The following is a 23,431-nucleotide window of genomic DNA, read 5'->3' as shown; positions in this document are numbered from 1 at the left end:
ACAGAAATGTTTAGGGGGGAAAGCCCGACCTATGTGTTAGCAAGGGGTGATCACAGGCTTGATACTGAAGTGTAGAAAGCAGTGGGCCCTACCAACTAAATTTAATTTCTGGATTTAGTTTAGTTACGCTGAAAAGGGTCCTCTGTGTATGGTGTGTATCTTAAGAGTCCATACCAGTGAAGGATACTGAGATTTAAATCAACCTGAATTATTAAGCTGCAAAACGCAACAACACTTGTATCTAGGGACAGAGAGACATTAAGCCACAGTGAGAGGGGAAATGTGCAGTCAGAGTATTTGGGCAAAAAAAGAAGGACTTGGGAGGGGTTGCATAATATGAAGGCATTAAGCCTGTGGAAGTCAAAGGAAAAATTTCTGAAGCTGGTTCTCTCGTTTCACCATATGGGTTGCAATTATCCGGTTGTCAGGTGGCAAGAGCCCTTTATCCACTGAGCCATCTCACTGGCCCTGTGGCTCTTACTGTATTTCTATATATTTGTCTTTTTGCTCTGGTTATTTTTAAGATTCAGTAACCCCACCGCCATTAGCAAAGGTGCGCGATTAAGTTACACTGTTTCTAGGTATCTTTTTCTATTTATCCTGCCAGACGTTGATCTAGGCCCCCAGATTTCTAATTGCTGGTGCTTGTTTTCTAGATTGAATCGCTTTTTAAAACGTTCTGGTTAATATTATTTTGATTTTTTTTTTCTCTACCCTGTTTTCTCTCCTCTTATGCTGCACCTCTTAGTCCAGTCTCTGTTCTTGCCACGTCGCCCCCCCCACCCCCATCCTTCCAAATCCCCTTTCTGTGCTTTCATTTGCATGTGTGTTTATGTCTGGGCACACACACTGCAGCTTGCTCCTGAAACTCATGGGTGCTGCCCACGCATCCAGCCACCCGGCCATGCTCCCAGCCATTTTAATTGTTTTATTTGCACATTGGATCTTGCTAAATTCCCCAAGCCAGCCTCAAATTCAGGAGCATGCTCCCTCAGCTTCCGAAGAAGTTAAGATTACAGACTCACACCTCCGCGCCCGGTTCAGTTTGTATAATGTCTATTGATAACTAATGTCTAGTAATCCCTGAAAATTTAAGTGTCGACGTTTTCCCAAAGCTAGGTACTTTATTAGTGGCTTTGGATTTGTTTGGAGATGGTTTGGTGACATTTTACTCAGGAAAACAGAAATTACAAAAGATCACACTGGAGATTTAGTATTATGTGTTAATGGACTGAAAAAAAAAAAAACTGAAGCTAGGTTTGCTGGCTCATGCCTGTCATCCCATAATTGGGGAGGCAGATGCAGGAAGAAGCACCCCAAGTTCAAAGCCAGCCATCGTTTATAGTGAGACCCTGACTCAAATAGACAAAAGGGAGGGCAGGCAGACGGGGCTTGGGGGCCCAGGGAAGACACTGAGGTAACCCAGAGATTGCTTCATGGATCAGTTATCAAGCCTAAGGACAGTGAAAAGGGAGAATGAGGTTTAGACTATAGAATTTCAGAAGCTCAGAGGCATGTCCCATGATAGAGCTCAGACATCTAGGCGGAATCTCTCCAGCTGGCTTTTCTACCACTCAGAGGAAATGATGTAGGCAGGGGCTGTAGGAAGGAATAATGCCAAAAGTAACTTAAGGATAAAATTAGGTCCTGCTGATTGCTGGAGTCAAACAGCAACAGATGATAAAGGCAATAGAAAGCAGAAAATCCCTCCTCTTTCTGCCTTCTAATCCTCCTCTATTGGCTTCTTTTGTGCTTTCTTATTTATTTATTTATTTATTTAATATATTTATTGACTTGCTTACTTATTTGCAGTACTGGGGGTTGAACCTAGAGCACCTTGCTGTATAGTAGGCTGAGTGCTCTGCCTTTGAGCTATAACCCTGGCAGACCCCCTTTTGAAAACAGGTCTGGCTAGGTTGCCAAAGCTAATCCTGAACTTTGCAATTCACCTGACTCAGCCTCCCAAGCAGCTAGAATTACAGTCCTTTGCTGTCAAGCTCAGCCCCTCTGGAATGTCCTTCGTAGGCAGAACCCTGTGAGAGGTACTAGCTAGCATCAGAAAAATGAAAGGTGTCAGGTCTGCGCTTTTAACATCACATAGGAAAGGACAAAAGGGAGTGGAAGCTAAGAGACGATACCTTAATAATCAGTGTCATGTTGACATGTGCTTGTGCAGAATTAATAGTGACCCAAATTAGACTCAAATTAATGCTATCTTGTATGCTTTTACAGACCTAGAGGCCCCTTTGAAGCGATTCTCCGGATACCAGGTCAGTTTTCTGCTCTCTCATGATTACTGTTGGTGTGTTAATTTTTTTTAATTATAATTTTGCTTTATTCTTGAGAATTTCATACATGTATACAATGATGTAAGATCATATCCATCCCCATTTCTCTCCTCTGACTCTCCCTGTATGCCTCTCAACATGTCCCCCTCCCAACTTAATGACTTTTTTTTTTTTTTTTAAGATAGGGTTTCTCTGTGTAGCCCTAGCAGTCCTGGAAATGACTTTTTTTTTTTTTAAACCCAGTAAGTCCCATTAATGGTGTCTATATGTTGGGGGTTGGGAGACCTGGAACACAGAAACATACCAGTAGGAACATCCTCAAAACAAACAGACAAAACTGTTCTTCCTCCCTCCAAGAACTCGGTAAGGCATGGGTCCTGGAGGGCCCCTCTCCCATCTATGCTGGAATTGTGGTGAGCTTTATCTTGTGCGAATGTTGACCAAGAAACCACAGCTGCTTAGAGTTCATCAGGAGAATAGACATGCCACCGTCTTTTTCTTTTTCTTTTTTTTTTTTTTTTTTTTTTTTTTAAGCATGGCGTGTCTGCTTTACTTAATACTTACCATAGAACCATAGACAGGAACAGCCATGGAAAAGATTTACATAGATGAGGATAAGGAGACTCTGCCCACACGGTAGATTCCACATCATCAGGCAAGACACTGGCATGTATGATGAATTATATACAGCCAGTGAGAATCATTATACCCTACCCTCCTCCCCTAAACATTGCCTAATGTGGCCTACTATGGGAAACAAAATTTTCCATTCTAATGTTTAGACTCCCCTCCCCTTACTCATCTCAACTCAAGCCCTTTTAGGACCTCTTAGATTTTTACAGGAAAAACGGACTTTAGCTAACGTGTTCAACATTTTATCCAATAGTGTAATTTTCATGAATAAATATTTTTTTAATATTGAAGGCTGTTTGTTGCATATTTGTAAAACATTAAGAATAAACATTTTAGCCAGGCACAGTGGCACACACCTGTATTCCCAGCACTCAGGGAGGCAGAGGCAGATGGATCTCTGTGAGTTCAAGGCCAGCTGAGTCTATCTACAAATTAAGTCTAGGACAGCCAAGACTACACAGAGAAACCCTGTCTTGAAAACCAAACAACAACAACAAAGAATAAACTTTTTTTGCCAGGCATAGTGACACACACCTTTAATGCCAACCTCAGGTGACCAAGGCAGGCAGATCTCTGTGAGTTCAAGATCAGTCTGGTCTACAGAGCAAGTCCCAGGACTACAGAGACCCTGTCTCAAAGTGAAAACAGAAACATTTTTTGAGTTTTAGAAATTCATGGCCACAGAAATTTGATCTGAAACTCCTAGTCTTGTGTCATTAGTGATGGAGAATGATACTCATCTACCACAATCACATTTTATTAATAATTATAGACACCATTCAGACATATTTCATCTATTAATATTTATGCTTTTATATATTAGTCTGGAATATTTTTCTGCATCTTCACAATTATTTATACTATATAGAACTCTATCAATAATATAACACAAAAGACATCTACAGGAAAATATTAAAATGGCAGTGTACATGTTAATAACTAGACAATAACAAGCTAATAATAATCAGGTATTCATTTAATGGGAGAGTCCAGTATTTCCTGATAATCTTCTCTCCTTACATTCTTCCAGTAAAGTTTATAGCCAGCAAGGACAAATACGCTAATCATAATGATCACCCCTCCAAAAACATCATAAACACTAGGAAATATGTGCAAAACTAAAAGCTGCAAGACCATAGCTACCACAATCTCCAGGTGCTGTACTGTGCTGACCAGAGCTGGGTGGAACCTGTCCAAGGCGTAGTAAACTCCTAAGAATGCAGCAGTAGAACAGATGCATATAGCAATGAGATAGCTCCATGTTTCTCCATCTAAAGGGATGATGGGTTCTTGAAGGACAAACATAGTAGACACTCCCCAGATCGTTCCAGTCCACCCAAAGGTAAACAGCGCAGTCCACATGCTGACCTTCTCCCTGATGGATCTGTACACTATCATAGAAAGAGCAGTGGTCAGCCCAGCCATCACAGTCATGGTGTACCCAAAGGCTTCTTTCCAGGCATTTAACAAAGAATTGTCTTCATCAACAATGTTGGGAATCATGACAAGACAAACACCTAAGATGCTGCAAACCACTGTAGCCATGTCAACATAAGCCATTTTCTCATCTACAAGTAAAAAGGCTAAGACAGCACTGAAGACAGTGGTTGTGGCCCTCCACATCGTGGTCCCATTGCTGGGAGGAACTATTGAAAAGGAGGTGTAAGCACAGGTGATGGAAATAACATTGCACACACCATAAAAGAAAAGTCGCAATCTATATCCGCTGGGCCCAAAGGGAGGCTCCTGGTAATAACACACAACTAACACTGATAAGACCTGCAAGACAGAACGGATAAAGATCAGCTCTAAAGAGGGGACTTTGGAGCGGTCGGAAACCAGCCTCGTGATAAGAGCCACACATCCATGAGCCAAAGCGGACCCGAACAACACGATCCACATTTTTCGGGACTGAAAAATGTTTCTTTCTGCAAAGCTCTGGAACTGCCCCATGCCACTGGCTCTTGGGTCTTCTGTCAATGGCGGCTGAGTGTCCATCGTTCCAAACAAAGTTCTTCCTTTTCTTTTCATTTCACTCAGCAGACTCTTCTTTGGGTTTTCTTCCATAAACCTGCCATAGTCCTCATTGATTTCTTCATACCCGTCATCCCCAGGTTGGGGATAATGAGAGGCGTACTTCACCATGACTGTGTTGGGATGTATTTTCACCCGTTTTTTAACTGGATATTTTTTGGATGGAGAAGTATCCATTTCTTCAGATAACAAATTCTATTTAAAGGAAAAAAGAAAAATATACATGTTCATTCCATTGAAAACTGCATTACTATTTTATAAATAGATACTAAGTCAACAATGAGAGGCAGAGCTCATAAGGACTCCAGGAACTATAATAGGAGAAGATGATCTGGTATATGCATTATCACATAAATGAAGCTCAATTGAACTTTCCACCCTCTTACCACTCATACCGTAAACCTTTCCCAGTGTCTCGTTCTGTTTGTTCTTTGTCTCACTTAGCTCTTTTGTTTGTTTGGTTAATTGGTTTTTTGAAATAGGGTCTCATGTAGCCCATACTGTCCTTGAACTCTTGGTCCCCCTGTGTCCAACTCCCAACTGCTAGGATTAGAGGCATGCACCACATACCCAGCTTGTCTCTTTCAGCTTTGTGTCTCAGTTTTCATGACACAATAATATTTTCCAGTCCTTTCATTTCTACCCATCTTTAAAAATACACAAAAATTAAAAAGCAACTTCAGTCACACCGTGCCTTTTTATTTATGTCCATTTGTCTATGTTCTAAATTGTAAGTACATAAATCTAACGTGTTTTAAAAAACTGTGTGTGTGTTTGTGGGTGTGGGTGTGTGTGTTTGGGGGGGGAGTGTTTATGTATGTGTTTATGCAGGTATCCTCACAGGCCAGAAAAGGGTGTCAGATTTCCTGAATCTGGAGTTACAGGTAGTTGTGAGCTGTTCCACATAAGTCCTGGGTGCCAAAGCCAAGACCTCTGAAAGAGCAGGAAGTGCTTTTAACCACTGAGCTATCTCATCAGTTCCCATCAGTTACATCATCAGTTCTACATAATAACAGAGTCTAAGCCCAGCGCAGTGGCAAATACCTCTAATCCCAGCACTTGGTATCATGCTATACTGTTGATTAGGAAAAATATTAAGCTCAGTTCAAAGTAAGGATATAAAGAATTTACCATAGCACTTTATATAGTAAACTCTCAATAAATGTTAGCAGTAAATTCGTCTATTTTCACCTACAATTATCCAATGAAGCACTGGGCACCTTTTACAGTGTTGGTCTTTCTCACTCATTGCACCTTCTTGTCTTTCTTTGAACAATTTTTTTCCCTTCTCAGTGGTTCTTTTCTTCTACCTTAAAAGATGATCTCACAATATATCGTATCACAAGTCCATTGGAACTCTCCACCATAAAATGGAAGAGACAAAAAAGGAAACCTTTTTATCCTCATGATTCTCCAAATTCTTACCCAAACTCATCAATTCAGGGTCTTACACCATGACCCCAGAATCAAATCCATTTCTGTTCTTTTGACACCATCTGGACATCCAGCTGTTGGGTCTACTCCCTTTCTTCTGAAGGTCCTCTTCAGCTGGAAGAAGACATGGAAAAATACCAGCCAGGCCTCCAGACCCTCCAATTTCCTAACGAACCTCTTTCTTGCAGTCCCTCCACCAGTGTCCTTTATTTCTAGCCGTCTCCATTTTAAAATCATGGCTTTTGCGTTAATATGCTCCAACATAGTCACAGACTCAAACTCCAAGAAGAAATTTTCTTCCCAACTCCCTCACTTCTGTTGGTGATCTCACAGGCCCTCCAGATTCCCAAGCTAGGAATCAAGGGATACTCTGAGTTATCCTTTCTGCCACCACACTCCAAACTGGCTGTCAATTTTACTGTTTTTGTCTTTGAAATATTTCTCAGATTTTTCTTTTTTCTATAATTCCATGTTAATGTCATTATTCTAGATGAAGCTGGTGTGGGTTCCAGACTAGAATGTTACCCTGGCACCATGTCTGTCCTGCTTCAGTTCCAGCCCACCCCTAAATCCCACCTGTGTTATTCTGTTGTCACATGAATCGGTCTTTAAAAGATTCAGAAAGAAAAAAAAAAACTTTACTCCAAGTTTTCTCCATTCTAAAGTCTAGGGTTCTTCACAGACCTCATTCCTACACTATCAAATTTCAACTAGCCCAGGGAACCCCTGCAATCCCAACGCTTAGGAGGCAAAGGCAGGAAGACCAGGAAGTCAAGGCCATCCCCAGATACACAGTGAGTGGATCTGAGGCTAGCCTGGGTCATGTGAGATGCTGTTTCAAAAACAAAAAAGAAACGTTGAATCCAACTCTCTGCCAGGCATTTGGTACCCTGCTTGGCGAGGCTTTGGTCTGTACTCAGCCCCTTGGCATCCACACTTTGCTCCAGGAATCTGTATGGTGTCCTCCCTGACCTTGTACCATGTATATAAAAATAATTTTCCAAGGTTTTGTTCTACTAGTTCCTCCTCGGCTCCAACTTTCTAAATACTAATTGCCTGTGAGGGTCTAATTCGAATCTGTCTTTAGGAACAAGCCTCCTCTGACGTCTCCAGCTCTTCCTTTGTCTAAACAGTTGCAGCACTTCTAATCTAATTTGTGTAATGTAATCATGTCGCTTCCCTCTTGGCTCAGCTCTGGAGCTTTATGTTCCTAGTAACTGTACCCGATTTAACTATGTCAATTCTCCTTTCCTTGATGACCACTAATTATCTTAATGAAATTTTACATTCCATAACTTCTCATTTGCGGCTATTGTTAAAAATATTACCTCATATCCATTTAAAGCTTTCCCCTTCCCTGCTACAGGCCAGGCCAAATCCACAGCGCGAGGGGCATGATTAGGGCGTGTGTGGCTTGCTACTTTATTCCTTCTTTTCTCCCTTTGGGGACTGTGAGAAGGGCTTATCAGGCTGCCAAGATGGCTCAGTGGCCAAGGGTGCACTCCAAAAAGGCTGACGATCTGAGCTCAGTCCCTGGAACGCACATGGTAGAAGGAAAGACTGACTCTTGCAGATTGTCCTCTGACTTCCACATACATGCCTTGGTACCTGTGTGCCCATGCACACTCGCACTCACATATGATACACAAATATTTTAATGTAAAGAAAGGTTTACCTTTTATGTATAATTTATTTTTATTTTATGTTCATGTCGGTGTTTATCTTTTGTTTATTTATGTTCATGTCAGTGTTTTATTTGATGTTGATGTTTTACCTACATGGGTGACTGTGTGAGGGATTGTACAAGAAGCCCTGGAACTGGAGTAACAGACAGCTGTGAGCTGCCATAGGGAAAGGTTTGTCGTAACTGCCTAAGTCCCCATCTTTCGGGCTGTAGCGTCTCTAGTATCCTGGCACAACAAGGAAGGAACATGAAGGGACACCCCACATACTGGCTCCTCTTGTGTAATAGCCTATTGATGTGTAAACTAGGCCATGCTCAACTACAGCCTTCACCTACTTAATCAAACCCAAATCTAAATGCTGTCATGAAGGGACTTTGTAGATGTGACTAAAAGCCCCTGATCAAGGTGTAATCCCAGCACTTGGAAGGTGGAGGCAGAAACTTCAGGAGTTCAGGGCCAGGGTCAGATTCACAGGGTTGGCAAGGCCAGCCCAGACTACAGGAGATCTTGTCTCAAAAAAAAAAAAAAAAAAAAAAAAAAAAAAGGCCCCAACCAGTTGAATTTAACTTAATTAAAAGACTGGGCTAACATAATGAGTATATCTAAGTAGTGCTTAGTCCTCCTATAATTTCAGAGATCCAAATATTTGATGCCCCTAAAGTTCCTACCTGCCCATCAACTACTTTTCCGTGCTGTTCTTACACAGCAAAGCTTCAGTCTGTGTTCACGAGTTTCCGGCTTGCTCTTAATCTCCCCTCCCTGACTTCCTCTCTGTAGACTTCAGGCTTGCTATCCGGCTTCACAGTAGCATAAGCCGATACCTTATGATGAGTCCCTCAATGGTCCTAATTTCACACTCTGACACTTGGAATTGTTTCTATCAGGGTCTTTGACTCTTTGTTGCGAGCATGCAAATACAGGTTTCTCAGGTCTGTGCCTAAGGTCCTCAGGACCGCTGCTGGAGACCTTTGTACTATGGGGCTTACGATTTGCCTTTTTTTTTTTTTTTTATGTTTGGCCTTCTTGCCTAGTGCCTCGTTGTCTTGAACAAAACCAACTGTAATCACTTGGCCCCAAAAGGCTCATATTTCCTTGCTACTCTAAACAGTGACTGGACCCATCACTGCTCATCCTTTCCTTTCTAACTGCTCTTTCTCTGTGTTCAAAAAGCAAGGGGCAAATTAAAATGTTCTGTCTAGGCATACTTCCAACTGGGGAGTGAGAAGGAATGCCTAAAATGAGATGCTATGTTTTTTTTTTTTTTCAAGGCTCTACGCTTTGAGAGAAGGAAAAAAAACAAAAACATGAGAAAATGGTTGTGAACCTCAAGTGAATGACTGAGGACAACAGGTTCACTGAAAAGTTAGAGACAGGTCTTTCTAATGCTAAAAGCAGCAAAAATGACTCATTTGTGCCTTTTTTCTATTTTCAAACTTGGGGCTAAAGTAAGATACACTTGAGTTTGCTTAAGATCAATAGATCAATAAATGTTAACATTGGAATTGGCTTTGTGAAATAGGTAAAGTATTTCAAAATACTTCCAAGTTATCACCTGAATATTTACCAGAATTATATCCACGTTAAATCCACATTAAAAAGTGATTGCTTAATTTCTTAGTACTTTTTATACTAGCCAGAAGTACCTATTTTCCACATTTTAAGTTTTGAAGACTAAAAAAGATTCAATTTTTGATGTGTGTGTTTGTGTGTTTGTGTATGTTCTCGCACATGTAAGCACTAATATATATTGACATTTGTGGGGGGTTGAGATAGGGTCTCATATAGTTGAGGCAACGTGTGAAAGTTCTCCTTTCTGCTTCAAGGCTCCCAAGTGCTCGGATGTACAGTCAGGCCAGGGCTCTGCTTCTCCTTCTTTACTTAGCCCCTTTGGCAGACAGGGATTTGTCACCACAGGCACCACCTGTCTACTGTGTGGTACAGGAAGTGATCTGGCAATCCCAGTAGCATCTCCAGCTCTGGGAACGCAGGGCTGGATGCCAAGGTGAATTCCAAATAGATGATTGTCCAACATGTCTCCCAGCAAGTGGCCAAGAAGTAAGAGTCAAGAAGTAAGGTGTCCATGGGGATACCCACATGTGTGTACCCCATGTGTGATTATCTGCTCAGTGAGCCCAAAGACATTGTTCTACTAGTCAGCTTCCTCAGACGTACACCCAAGGGCAGGGCTCACAAGTAGCCAGTCTCTACATTCAAGGTAACCCGCATCTCCCACACAGTGTTCTGCCTTTGGCAGACATAATCTTCCATCTCTCTGGTTTCCAAGGGTTCAGTTCCTCATGGCAGGGGAGATATGATAGAGCAGAACAGCCCACATCGTAGTGGACAAAAAGGAGAGAAAAGGCTATCCTGGGCTTTAAATTGACTGGGGAATCCCTACACAATTTGTAGACATGACGAAATAGTAGTTCATCTTACGTATTTATACTCAGATGTTATTTGGGGGATTTTAGAGGATGACTTTCAACTAGGTATGGTGGCATGCACCTATAATCCTGGCACCTGAGAGGATGAGGCAGGAGGATTACAAGTTTAAGACTAGCTTAGTCTACAAAGCCAGACTATGTCTCAAAAGTAAAAAAAAAAAAAAAAAAAAAAAAAGGCAAGTTGGAGCGATGGTTCAGTGGTTGCTGTTATTGTAGAGAACCCAGCTTTGGCTCCCAGCACCCACATGGCAGTTCACAAGCACCCATGACTAGTCTCAGGAGCTCCACCTCCCTCTTCTGGTTACTGAATGCATGTGGTGCATATGAAACCATGCAAACACAGCCACACACATATACACATAAAAATGTTTTTTTAAAAACAAAGAAAAGGGAATAGGTGGTGTGTCCTCGTCACTGTTCTATTGCTGTGTGGAGATACCACGACTAAGGCGACTCTCATAAAAGAGTGCACTTAATTGGGGGCTGGCTTGCCATCTCAAAAGCTTTGTCAATTGTCATCATGGCAGGGAGCCTAGTGGCACACATGGCACTGGAACAGTGGCCGAGAGCTACATCCTGATGCAAGAGCCAGTCGAGAGAGAAAGCCTGTGCCTGGCAGAGGCTTTTGAAACCTCAAAGCCCGGTCCCAGTGACACACCTCCTCCAACAGGGCCACACCTCCTAATCCTTCTAATCCTTCCAAACAGTTCCATTCTCTGCTAAGTATTCAAATATATGAGCATATGAGGCCTTTCTTATTCAAACCAGGTCAGGAGGGAAGGGAAATGGGGAAAAAATGGCACTTGTTTCCAAATTATAGAGTCCAGTTCAAAGCAGGCCTGGGCAACATGGTGAGAACTTGTCTTTTGAAAATTAAAAAGTTGGAGCTGAGGAGTTAGCTCAGTCAGTTAGTGCTTTACATGTGAGTGTGAAGAACTGAGTTTGATCTCCAGTCCACGTGTAAAAGCTTGGTATGATGGTACATGCAACAATGCCAGCACTATAAACTCAGAGAGAGAAGGATTGCTGTGACTCACTGGCTAGACAGCCTAGCCAAACCAGGGCACTCCAGGTTCACGAAAGACCCTGCCAACAGCTCCTGAGAAACAGCAACGAAGGCTGACTTCCAGCCTCCCCTTGCTCACATACCTCCATGCACTCATATGCACCTGCACAGACAGAAATAACCAAAAGACAAGAGCAAAAGTTTTAAAAGCTGGCTATTTGCCTCAGTGGCAGAGAGCTTTTCTAGCATACCTGAGGTCCTGACATAGATCCTACCATGAAAAAAAAAAAGTGGTAGGATAAAGGTTCTTCAATCTATCCATGAGCTTCTTAATGCTGATGAGGGGGAATGTACTTTGAGTGAGCAGGGACAAGTCTGTTGCATTTTCAATCTAGCTGTAGCACTTGGCCATGACAGTCCAGCCCTTAGACAGCTGCATTGTGTATTACAGGAGCCATTGTTAGCCTTGTTTCCACAGTCCCTGGCTGCACTTCCTGACCCTGGAACCGTCTTACAAATGCACATCCTTCTTTAGAAGAAGTGGAGAAGGGATGTGGATGACAGAGTCCAAATCCATCTCCATCACTGTACCAGTCTCCTGAATGGTCAGTGGTGACACTGTCTGTGATGATGACATGCTTACAGGTACATAACAATGCCAAAGCTAAGTGATCGTGATCTAGGCTAGGAAAAAAAAAATCAGCTTATATAAGGCTAAATGACAAGCACCTCAGCATGTTGGCCAAAATCTGCTTCAGCAAAGGGCTGAGTGAGAAAATCCTCATCTGAGGCTGAACAGCAGACACTTTCCAAGAGAGTCAGGCTGCTTTGAAGGAGTTAGGCTGGCTGAAGATGGGGCTATCAGAGACTGCATTGAATTAGGTAAGATGGCACTAGACGATATAATGAGCCATGTTAGGAAGAGCAAGAAGTATGTGGTCAAAAGTGGCGAAGAATGGTTGGGCTGAACCATGGAGAGTAGAACAGGGACCTATGGATTGTCCTGGGCTCATTGCATCTGGCCTGTAGGAGGGACAAAAGTGATATTCACAGGATTCACAAATTAGAGGTCAGAAGAGAGGCCTGGAGGGCTTGGGTGTGGAGAGGGAGATGACCATTGAATAGGGAAGCTAGTCCAGATTTGAGCTGGAGGCTCAAAGAGATCTCCAAAGTCAGGAGATCCCTGGGAGAAACCTGCAAACTGTGCAGAAACTGTGAGGCAACAGCTGCACTGAACAGAAGACTTGGGGGGAAAGAGCAGAATGTATTGGAAAAGGGAGGTAGGGAGTAGAACTGACATCTGGCTGTGGCCAGGTTAACCGTCCAGTGTGCCAGCATCTTGAAAGCGACCACACACGCTGGTGTAAGAGGAGCCTGGCTCCTCACCTCTCAGTGATACTCAGTGACTTAATGGATTATAACAAGCCGCGTACACCAGGGCTTCCGGGTTTTGGTTTTGTTTGTTTCATTTTGTCTTTTGAGACAGGGTCTCACTGTATAGTTGTCCTAGAACTCAATATGTAGACCAGGCTGGCCCGAAACTCGTAGAGATCCACCTGCCTCTGCCTCCAGAGGACTGAAATTAAAAGCATAAGCCACCATGCCTGGCAATACCAGGTTTTTGAAAAGAGGCATTTTTCACAAAAGCTTTTATTTTTATGTGGTAGTTTTCAAACAAGTGGACGGATTTGGCTTATGTGGAGGTGATGATGCGTGGCTTGGCACAGAGTGAGTGTGTTGTGACACTTTAAAATCCATGCTAGCACACTAATGAACGTGTCGGCTGGCAGCTAAGAACATGCTGGAATACAAGACTTCCACCGCTTGTGTTATTAATCTTTCTTCTTTGATCTTAGAGGTCAATCCTGGGGCCTCACGCATGTCAAGCAAATGCTCTGCCTGAGCCTCGGGCCCCCCCCCCCCCCGCACCCAAGTGTCACAACTTAGAATCAGCACTCCCCCGCCCAGCAGAGCCTTTTTAATCTCTCAAAGCAGTTTTATCAATTTACATAAAATATGCCATTCTCAGATGACACATACTTATCATCTGACATTTATTTTCCTCCTGCCTGAAAGAAAAAAAATTTAAGCAAAATCAATTTGCAGGGAAACCTGCACCTTTAAATTCAGCTTGTTGCTGACTCTCTTAAGGTTAAAAGGGAGGCATAGCTAGAAAGAAGGGAAAGAATAAATTATCTTTTTTTCTTTTTGGTTTTTGTTTTCAGGTGTTTTTTTGAGGGGGTGGAGTTGACAGGGTCTTACAGTGAAGCTCTGGCTGTCCTGGAACTTACTGTGTAGACCAGGCTGGCCTCAGAGATCTGCCTGCCTCTGATTCCTGAGTGCTGGGATTAAAGGTGTGCAACCACTATGCCTAGTTAAATGATCCTTTTCTGTTTTATAACATTTCTACAAGTATCTACATGGTTAAATCATTGATTTATTGTATTGATTACATGCTAATTAAGTGTAAAACAAATTCCTTGGTTGTTGATGTAGTTCTTGGTTGCTTATCATTTACCTAACTCTTATGAAAAAATATCAAAGATCCCAGCTGAGTTAAAAGACGCCCTCCAACCATCTTAGATCTGCAAGAATCTCTGAACAAGACCAGGAACACCCCAGGAGCGACAGTTTACTCCACGCACCACCTGCCCCCATCTGCACTGTTCTTCCTGCTGGTCATCTGTGTGACCACCAAGCCTAAGCCCTCAAATTCCATTACAGGCCAATGTCTGGCAATGCCACAGTGAATTAGTCCCAAATTTTCACATATTTGATTTGTTTTAATCGTAACTAATTCTTCACATGACAGACTGATGTTACAATTAATAAAGTTACAATTCAGTCACCTTCCCATATACTGTATTTCAGTAAAGTCCCAAAGATGAGACCATTAAGAAATGATCCTTAGATGCCCTCCTGTTTCAGACCAAACTATAAGTCACACCACGAAGTAAACTTTATAATACCTGGTAGGTAACACAGTATATACAGATACAGTAAAGTCACCACACTTTATTAATGGATGTAGACTACATACATCCTGCAGAGGTGAAAAGGCTTTACCAAGTCCCTGTCGTTGCCAAGGAGCCTGTACATTAACGATAAGCATTGTGTCGTCCAGCTCATGGAAAGCTAGTTAGCAACATTTTCACATGTGTGAGTTTCCCAGCCATGCCCTTTCCAGCGACAGAACCTAAGGTTATCATCGGTGAGGCACATAAAATGCACACATAAGGTCAGTCTCCATGGGTCTCCTTATAGGATGAAAAATTAGAACGAGCCTAATTGCCCACTACTGAGGAGGGGCCAAAGGAAACATCAGTGTAACACACAGCTGCTCCAAAGGATAATAATATGTGCATGTAATGATATAAGAAAATATGTATGTCATATTATTGAGTTAAGAGAAATTTATAAAAGAGTATCCACGGGATGGGATGGGGTTGGAGTTCAGCTGGAAGAGTGTTTGCCCACGTACGAAGCCCTGGGTTTGATGCCGAGCACCACGCAAGCCAGACACGGTAGCACAGGCCCGTGATCCCAGCACTCTAAAGGCGAAAGTAGGACTACAGGGAGGTCAGTGCCATCCTTGGCTACAGAGAAAGTTTGAAGCCTAGCTGAGATACATGAGATACATGCCTGACTTATAACAACAAAAATAACCCTAAAGAATGTTCATGGCCGGGTTCTGTTTATATAGAGTGATTCATATGCATGTATATTATATATATGCATATGTACTTGTATGTTTTTTTATTTTTCTATGTAAGTACCTATCTGTTTAACAGCTGAAAAAAAAAGTTTAACCTACTTTCTTAAGAAGGCAAAAGAAATCATTACTCTGTATGTTAGCCTAACAAGTCACCCAGAAGCCATGCGCAGTTCTTGTATGTCTGTGCCATCTGTGGGAGTAAAGCTGTGGGTAAATAGACCATTCTACAGGGAAAATATGAATGGATGGTGTTTCATGCTCAAACCAAAACAGAGGTAAGTGACTGCAAACTGGAGGAGATGCCTTTGTTACTACTTTTGAAGGAATCAGTGTATGCATGTGTCTGTATGTATTATGGCATTTTCATATCAAACTAAAAATATAATGTAGATTCCAAATGTTGGCAAAGAATGTAGCATCATCACCACTGGCTTTTCTTGCATAGTTGCCGCCCCATAAATCTTCACGTTCATGTGGGAAAATCTGACCCGGACAGACGGACCGCATGCTGCTCTTCAGTGCGCGCACAGATTTCTGATGTTCTGGACCAGGAAGTGGAGTCAGCACTAAAGCAGAAGATACTGTCATCTCTCTCCTAGGAGTGCAATTTCGGAAGCTGCTCCAAGAAGCAACGTTTCCCTCTTCAAAAATAGAGCAAGTGATATTTTTATGCCTTCATGCAATGTGTTCTTAACAGAGAAGGGTGTGGGAAGACGGTTCAGTGGGTAAAGATGCTCAATACCAAGCCTGACAAGCCCGACACAGGGAGCCCTGACTCTCACAAGCCTACACGCACACACGCTTGCACACACACATACACACATGTACAAGGGTATTTGTGATACTGGAGATGGTTGAGAATCTCCCAACCATGGCCCTCATTGAGCTGCTCTACCCTTGATCCCCATGTCTCTTATGGAGGTCACATCCCTGGGGGCTCGCTCGCGGTCCATTTCTGCCTCCTTAGCTCTTCATCTCATTACCCAAGAGCCTCTTTTTACTTGAGTGTCTTCATTGGTGCAGTTTTATAAGTGGACATTTTTGGGATGGAAGATCCAATAAAAGGCTCTAACAAGCAATTAGCACCTTTGAGATTTCAATTTCTTGGTCCACAGTTCTCTTCTGTCTGTGGAGAGGCTGGCAGAACCGGCAGGACTGAGTCTTGGGAAGATTTGGGTCAAGGAGGTAGCTGAAGGTCAGGAAATTGGTTACATCAAAGAAGAAAGAGCAAATAAATCTATTGAGGCTAACAGGAGCCAGATTCCCATCATGAGGGAACACAAAGCCATTTGTTTAAAACCTGAGACAACCGGGGCTGGAAACTCGCTTGGAAAAGCTTCTGTCTACATGATCTGTTCTTTGTCTGGGTGCTGGAACACTTTCTTCTGGGATGCTATGGCAGTCCTTGACATACTCTCTCACTGTGGTTTGTGTGTGTACATCACCGGAGCCCCTGATAAACTGTTACCACTCCGAGAACAAAGATGAGGACTGAGGACGATGCCTGGATTGAAGAGAGTCACTCTTTCACTGTGGACCTTTAATCCTTGAAGCTGATGCAGAGCTTCGTCTCCTCAGTTCTCTGGTCAAACTCTCCCATATCTCCTGACTCTGACATAAGGGGACCCCAGAAATAAGATGAGAATTTGGCTGTCATCTCCCACCATTCTCAACAGCCTCACTCACTCTCCCTCCAGACCTTCACCCCAGTTCAGAACAGTGGCTCAGCCAGCAATAGACAGAAACCAAAGGTAAAACAAAATACCCAATAGAAAAATGGATCACCAAGTTTGTTTCTTTTTTCTTTTCTTTTCTTTTACTGGTAAAGATTCCAGTAAAGCTTCTGACTGATTCTGTGTTATCAGAAGTAAAAAGAACTCACTCCCGAATCAAGGATTATACACAGTCAGGAAGTGATTAAACACACCTCAGGAAAATGTTAGGCATGAGGACTGACTTCCTGTGTGATTGTAACAGAACCTGTGTTACACGCACATAAAGTATTGTACCGCACATGTGAGCCTAGAGTAGACAATTCAGCAATATAGTTTTACATTAATGTCCATATCTTAAATTATGTGAGCACATTAACATAGGGTGAAGTAAAATTTTGGCCAAGAGTAGGAAAAAAGTTCCATGGTTTCAACTGGTCTCTGACATTTCCCTGCCTAAATTAAGGGTATTTCCTGGGTACAAACCAGAAGGGAAATGAGTGAAAACAGTCAAAGGGGAGGCAGTCAAGTGATTATCATTCCCTTTTCACATCTCCCCACTACTGCTAAGAGACTCAAGGCAGGAAAAACAACCTGTGTGTGGTGATGAGGAAGGAGATTTTGCCTGGTTTTACGATCAACACATGCAGGAAGAACGTTCAGCAAGGAGGACACCGCGGTAGCTCACGGCTGGAACAGCAATGTGCCAGTGTTTGAGAACGCGATCCGTGTCCACAGGTGTCTCACCAACACAGGCAAGCAAGACTCTTAGAACCGGCAGAGTGCTAACACACTGGAAGAGCCAAGCGAGGATCCAGTTATCCTCTGTTCAGATCATCAGGAAGCAGAAATTCCTGGACCATGTGACAGCTGAGGAGGGTCTGATTCTCATCGCCACAACCACAGACTTGCAGATTGCTAGGTACAGTAATATAGGCAGAGGTCCGCCAGGAGGTCTCAAGTGTGGATAGCAACGCTGTCTATCCAAGCTGGAAAGCATCAAGGAACTTAGCCATCTTTGTGAATTAAAACATTTTGAAAATGAAGAAAATAATACAGAACAGTTAAATCAATACCCAAATAATCCTTCTTTTGTTTTGGAGAATACATTACATTGATCCATACAGGATGGTTGCCAAAAGGCATGTGACCAACTTTATGTGTATCAGTTCCATGCATAGGTGGCTCTCGAATTAGAAATAATAAAAATAATGCATCAATTCCCATTTTTGGCTAATTAGTGTACTTGGACACATTTTCTTGCTGCTACAGAAAAATATTCTAAAGGATGGCTTCTTTTTTAAAAATTGCATGCTAGCCGTTTTTAAAATACTACAAACTAAATTTAAAGTAAAAACACTGTAATAGAATTCCTAAAAATTAAATATTCCACACCAAAGGACTCAGACTAAATAGCATGTTACTTCTCTCTGTTCCTGATTATGGCTGTGATGGTGCCAGCTGGGTCACTTAGCCGCCACAGTGCACTTCACCTTGAGTTAGAAGCTAAAATAAATCCTTTCTCCCTAAAGTTGATTTCACACACACACACACACACACACACACACACACCATTCTAATAGAAATCTAAAGTACATATTGAAAATTTCTATACAGCATAATACTATAAACAAGGTTTACAAAATTAAAAAGAAAAAATGTGGTGGTGTAAGCCTTTAAATCCCAGGTACTTGTGTGTGGATCTCTTGAGTTCAAGGCCAGCATGGTCTACATAGGGAGTCCTATCAAGCCAGTCAGAGATACATACTGAGACTTTGTTTCAAAGGAAGAACAAACAATAGTATACAAAGGGCTTGCATGAGTTAAAAAATAAGGATGCCAATAGGAAAGTAAATACATAAGTGAGGAAGTCACAACATGAGAAAGAAATATTCCTAATGAATAAATGAAGTGGTTTTTTTTTGTCTCTAATTAAAAAAATACGTTTAGAGGACTGACAAAACCTGATTTTGGTGAAAGGATGGGGCTTTTGATATTCAGATTTACTGTTTACAATAAATAAAGCATCTATTCATCCACATTTTAAGGCACAATTTGTAAATAATGTTTGCCCAGTAAATATTCCTTAAATGTGGTGCACTTGGAGATGCTCTCAAGAGCAAATAAAGAAAATAGATATCTGAACAAATTAATGTTTCAAAAAATAAAAATATCCATCCTTTGAACCACAAATTTTACCTCTAGAATTTTATTATAAGATTGTAATTAAGACAGATGTGGTGGTGCATGCCTTTAATCCCAGCACTTGGGAGGTAGAGGCAGGCAGATTTCTGTGAGGCCAGCCTGGGCTACAGAGTGAGTTCCAGAACAGCCAGGGCTAAAATAGAGAAACCCTGACTGGGGGAGGAGGGAAGGAAGGAAGGAAGGAAGGAGGAGAAAAAAGAAAAAGATCTGTTTAAAAGAAAAAAAATTATAGCATTACTAGGCTAGGTAGCATATATGCAAAATTCCATGTAAATCCCAGCACTTGGGAAGCTAAGGCAGAACAATTTTGCATTCGAGGCCAGTGTAGGAAACACTGAGACCCTGTCCCCGAACCGGAAACCAACAGAAAAGCTCTTTGCAGAACTGTCTTTTAACAGCGGGTCTCAACCTTCCCAATGCTTCCACCCTTTCGCACAGTTCCTCATGTTGTGGCGACCCCCAACCATAAAATGATGGTGTTGTTACTTCCACAACTGTAATTCTGCTACTGTTATAAATCGTAACGAAAACACCTGATACGAGAGCCACGGGCTGAGGACTATAATAGCAAATCATAAATCTTCAAAATTACAGGATAAACACAACAGACAGAACTGTCCGTCTAAAGCGCACGTGTGCTTGTATAAAGCACTTCTCTGTTACCTAAAATTCTTTAAACAAACACGCTGTCTTTTTCTCTCTTTCTTCTTTTTATTTTTTCCTGGCACCGAGGAGCCCACATAAGGTCTCTTGCACGCCGAGTGGGTACTCGACCCCTGAACTACACTCCCGGTCCCTCCAGCACAGCATTCTCGGGAACTTCAACGTGTGTGTGAATGTTTAGTTGCTTGGCCAGGCACCAAGCGCTTCAGCCTACAGGCCCGGCGCCTTTGGAACAGATGAGTATGAGTAGAGTCCAGAACTCCAGAGAGGTCAAAATAAATAAATAAATGAATAAATAGATAAACAAACAAAGATAGATAGATTATAAAGATTCTGGGAAGTGTGTGGCCGTGTGTGCAGCTTTGAACAGAGGTAAGCGGTATGTCTGTAGGCATGGTCTCATCCATGTATCCTACACGCGCACACGAGGGCCACTGCTGCGCCTGCTCTCAGTGCGCGCTTTCGCTTAGGTAATCAAACAAGCTGAAAGGCTTGATCGCCCCCTCGGAGGTGAACCGCGTTTCCCCGCAGTGTCACCCTCAGGAGACCACGCTCAAACCACCTGTGAAGGCTTTCGGGGTCTGGCCGGCTCCCGTCCTGCCCGCTGGCCTCGGCAATGGGCTATCTCTGGCAAAGGTGCACAACAGGGAAAGATGGCTGGAGTGGGCCCAGGAAGTCGTCTACCGGGACATGAGGCGCGTCTGCCCTGCGGACGCCGCCAACTACGCTCCAAGCGCCTTCCCGAAGAACAGCTCGCCATCGAGGCCCCTTCGGGCCTGCTCCCCGCTTCCCCGCCTGCTGGGAGGCTGTCGCGGAGCCCCCCCACCCCACCCCCGTCCTCCCTGGAAAGGGAAGCTGCTCCGGCCAGGCCGGCGACAGACTGGACGGTGACGTGGATCCGCGCAGCGCCCCCACTCCCCGGCACCAGCGTCCTTCCTGCCAGCCCTCGAGACCCTTCCCCTCCCTCTAACGAGCCAAAGCGGACGCGCGCTGCGTAAAATTCTAAATCTGGAACCAATTCCGTCAAGAAAGTCCGCATTCTCTTCTCGGTGAACGGATGCGGTGGAACTGGTTCGCCCGAGCCTCCACCTCCACCCTCGACCACGGTTGGGCCCTTCCTCTCCTCTCCTCTCTCGAGGCAAGATTTTTTTTTTTTTTTTTAATATAACCGCGAAGAGCTCGGCCCACCAAGACTGGAGTTCGAGACTCGACACGGGACAGGAAAGTGACGGGCAGAATCTCTCTCTGTGAGACTCCTCAGTGCACCCAGCAGTTTCTCTAAGTTGCATTTGCGGTCACTCCCATGACGCCACAAGCGCTCCCCGAGCTTGTGTGGACCAGAGGAGGGACAACACCCTTGACCTTCACCATGCAGACTGGGGGAGGGCCCACACCGGCAACGGGATGTCAGGACCCGGGATGAGGCCCTAGGCTGACGCTGACTTTATCAGCCAACCCCCTGTTCCGCTCTCCAGGACAGCAGCGGGGAGAAGTGGGCACCGGGTGGCCCCTCTCGGGCGCCCCGCAGAGACGCGCGCCCCGGGGAGAGCTGTCAAGTAGGCGGGGCGCCGGACGCCAGCCTACCTTACCCTAAGCGAGGAGTCCTGTGGACCACTTAGCCCCGACACGGGACTCCGTGCGCTCCTTCTTCCCGGAGGGACCAGCCCGCGAGCAGGCAAGAGCCCTGCACCCCCCGGCTGCTGCCCACCCCCCGCCGGGCTTGTTACCTGAGAGTCCCGACCAGGAGGATGCGCCCGGGGCCTTAGGGGACTCAGCCGGAGCGGCTCTCCCGCTCTGGCCTCCGTAGCCAGCTGAGGCCGCCGCGCGCACGGCCGGGACCACTGCAGCCTGGGCTGCCAGGGGCGACCAGCAAGGAGAGGGGCGCCAGACGCGGGCACTGCGCCTGCGCTCTCTGCTGCCCCAACCCCCACTGTGGCCGCTATGGGAGTGGAAGACCGCGGGAGACCACCAGGATGCCAGCCTAGAACCGGGGGACTGGACCTCACCGAGAGGCGTGAGCGTCCCTGGCGATGGAAGCTGCCAACGTCCTTGGAGGGCTGGGGAGGGTGAGGGCAGCCTGTTAGAAGCAATCAACTACCCTCCTGGGCGACATGGTCCTCTGAGAAGGGACATTTTTTCCTGGTTGTAGGAATTAAAGTTGATTCCTTGAGGTTTGAAAAGCTGTCCAGCATCGATAAACGTCAGGACAGAAGAATCTTGGGGTATCCCAGAGTCCTTTTGGGCGTTTTACCCAGGTTTTGCATGGTGGAGGAAGTCTTCATAGTGCAAATGTTTTTATACCCCAATCTCCATGTTAAATGAATACACTCTCTTAAAAACAGACCAAGTCTTGTTCCTTATTTTCACCTTCTTCCAATGTCTATCCCATTTGCCTTTCTGAATGAAGATTGAGCATCATGTACAAGACAGGCGCTTACCACAGAGGGCCTCTGAAAGACTCTACCCAACATCGTATTAAAGCAGACACTGAGACTCATAGCCAAACTTCGGGCAGAGTTCAGGGAATCTTATGAAAGAAGGGGGAGATAGAAAGACCTAGAAGGGTCTGGATCTCCACAAGGAGAACAACAGAACCAAAAAATCTGGGCCTAGGGGTCTTTTCTGTGACTGATTCTCCAACCAAGGACCATTCATGGAGATAACCTAGAACTTCTGCACAGATGTAGCGCGTGGCAGCTCAGTCTCCAAATAGGCTCCCTAGTAAAGGGAACAGGGACTGTCTCTGACATGAACTCAGTGGCTGGCTCTTTGATCACCTCCCCCTAAGGAGGGAGCAGCCTCACCAGGCCACAGAGGAAAACTATGAAAGACAGTCCTGATGAGACCTGATAGGCTACAGTCAGATGGAAGGGGAGGAGGACCTCCACTATCAGTGGACTGGGGAAGGGGCATGGGAGGAGATGAGGGAGAGAGGGAGGGAGGGCAAAACTAGAAGGGAAGGAGGATGGGACTACAGTTGGGATACAAAGTGAATAAACTGTAATAAATATAAGTTTTTATATTAAAAATAAAATTAAGAAAAAAAAACAGACCAAGTCACCAAGGCAATGAGAATCCAGGAGGCAGGTTGGAAGTCCACAACCTTAGGGCAGGTAAGAAAGGACGAGGCCTGAATTATGGTGCTAGTCATGGAAGACAAAGGTCTCCTGACAGTTTCTCCTTAGTTTACTCAGATCCCTTTCTATTCTGCTCTGAGACTCAGGACTCAGCTTGATGGTGAAGTCAACTGTCTTCTAGCTTTTGGATGATTGGGCAAGTGAGAGACACACAGGAAACACAATACTATTCTGTGATTGGTTGTTCTTCTTCTGAAAGTCAGAAGCTGAATCCCTGATGGAGTTTTGTGTGTATATGCCTGACCATTATCTGTTCTTCTCCTTCAAGCCTGCATGGCTCCCAGAGGTTTCCTTTTAGTAACACACACACACACACACACACACACACACACACACGAGGCCTGCTTGTGCACAAACACTTTTTTAAAATAGTCTCTTTTTTTAAAAAGACATTATAATGAATTTTAGTTCATAAAGTTGGGAGCCCAGTAGGGTGGTGATCATTTCAGGGCTTGGAAGGTGAAAGCAGGAGGAT

At 44.0% G+C, this 23,431-nt stretch overlaps 1 protein-coding gene across 4 annotated transcripts; it reads right to left on the bottom strand.

The window, feature by feature from the left end:
- Positions 1-3,707: 3,707 nt before the first annotated feature.
- Positions 3,708-22,035, bottom strand: Slc35g2 (solute carrier family 35 member G2). Of its 4 annotated transcripts, XM_060385438.1 has the most exons (3): positions 21,547-21,805; positions 6,381-6,503; positions 3,708-5,150 (listed from the first exon to the last, which is right to left on the bottom strand). In XM_060385438.1, the coding sequence occupies exon 3, from the start codon at positions 5,130-5,132 to the stop codon at positions 3,894-3,896; it is 1,239 nt and encodes a 412-aa protein (XP_060241421.1). In that variant the 5' UTR covers positions 5,133-5,150; positions 6,381-6,503; positions 21,547-21,805; the 3' UTR covers positions 3,708-3,893. The 4 variants fall into 4 exon arrangements, with proteins under 4 accessions (XP_060241421.1, XP_060241422.1, XP_021503667.1 ...); XM_060385439.1 differs by lacking the exons at positions 6,381-6,503; positions 21,547-21,805 and adding an exon at positions 21,826-22,035; XM_021647992.2 differs by lacking the exon at positions 6,381-6,503.
- Positions 22,036-23,431: the final 1,396 nt, after the last annotated feature.

The sequence above is a fragment of the Meriones unguiculatus genome, chromosome 6 (assembly GCF_030254825.1).
Source record: "Meriones unguiculatus strain TT.TT164.6M chromosome 6, Bangor_MerUng_6.1, whole genome shotgun sequence".
NCBI classification, from domain to species: domain Eukaryota; kingdom Metazoa; phylum Chordata; class Mammalia; order Rodentia; family Muridae; genus Meriones; species Meriones unguiculatus.
This window is presented reverse-complemented; position numbering and strand designations above follow the sequence as displayed.

Coding starts and splice junctions, on each gene's coding strand:
- Slc35g2 (XM_060385439.1), bottom strand. CDS start 5,132: ATGGATACTTCTCCATCCAAAAAATATCCAGTTAAAAAACGGGTGAAA.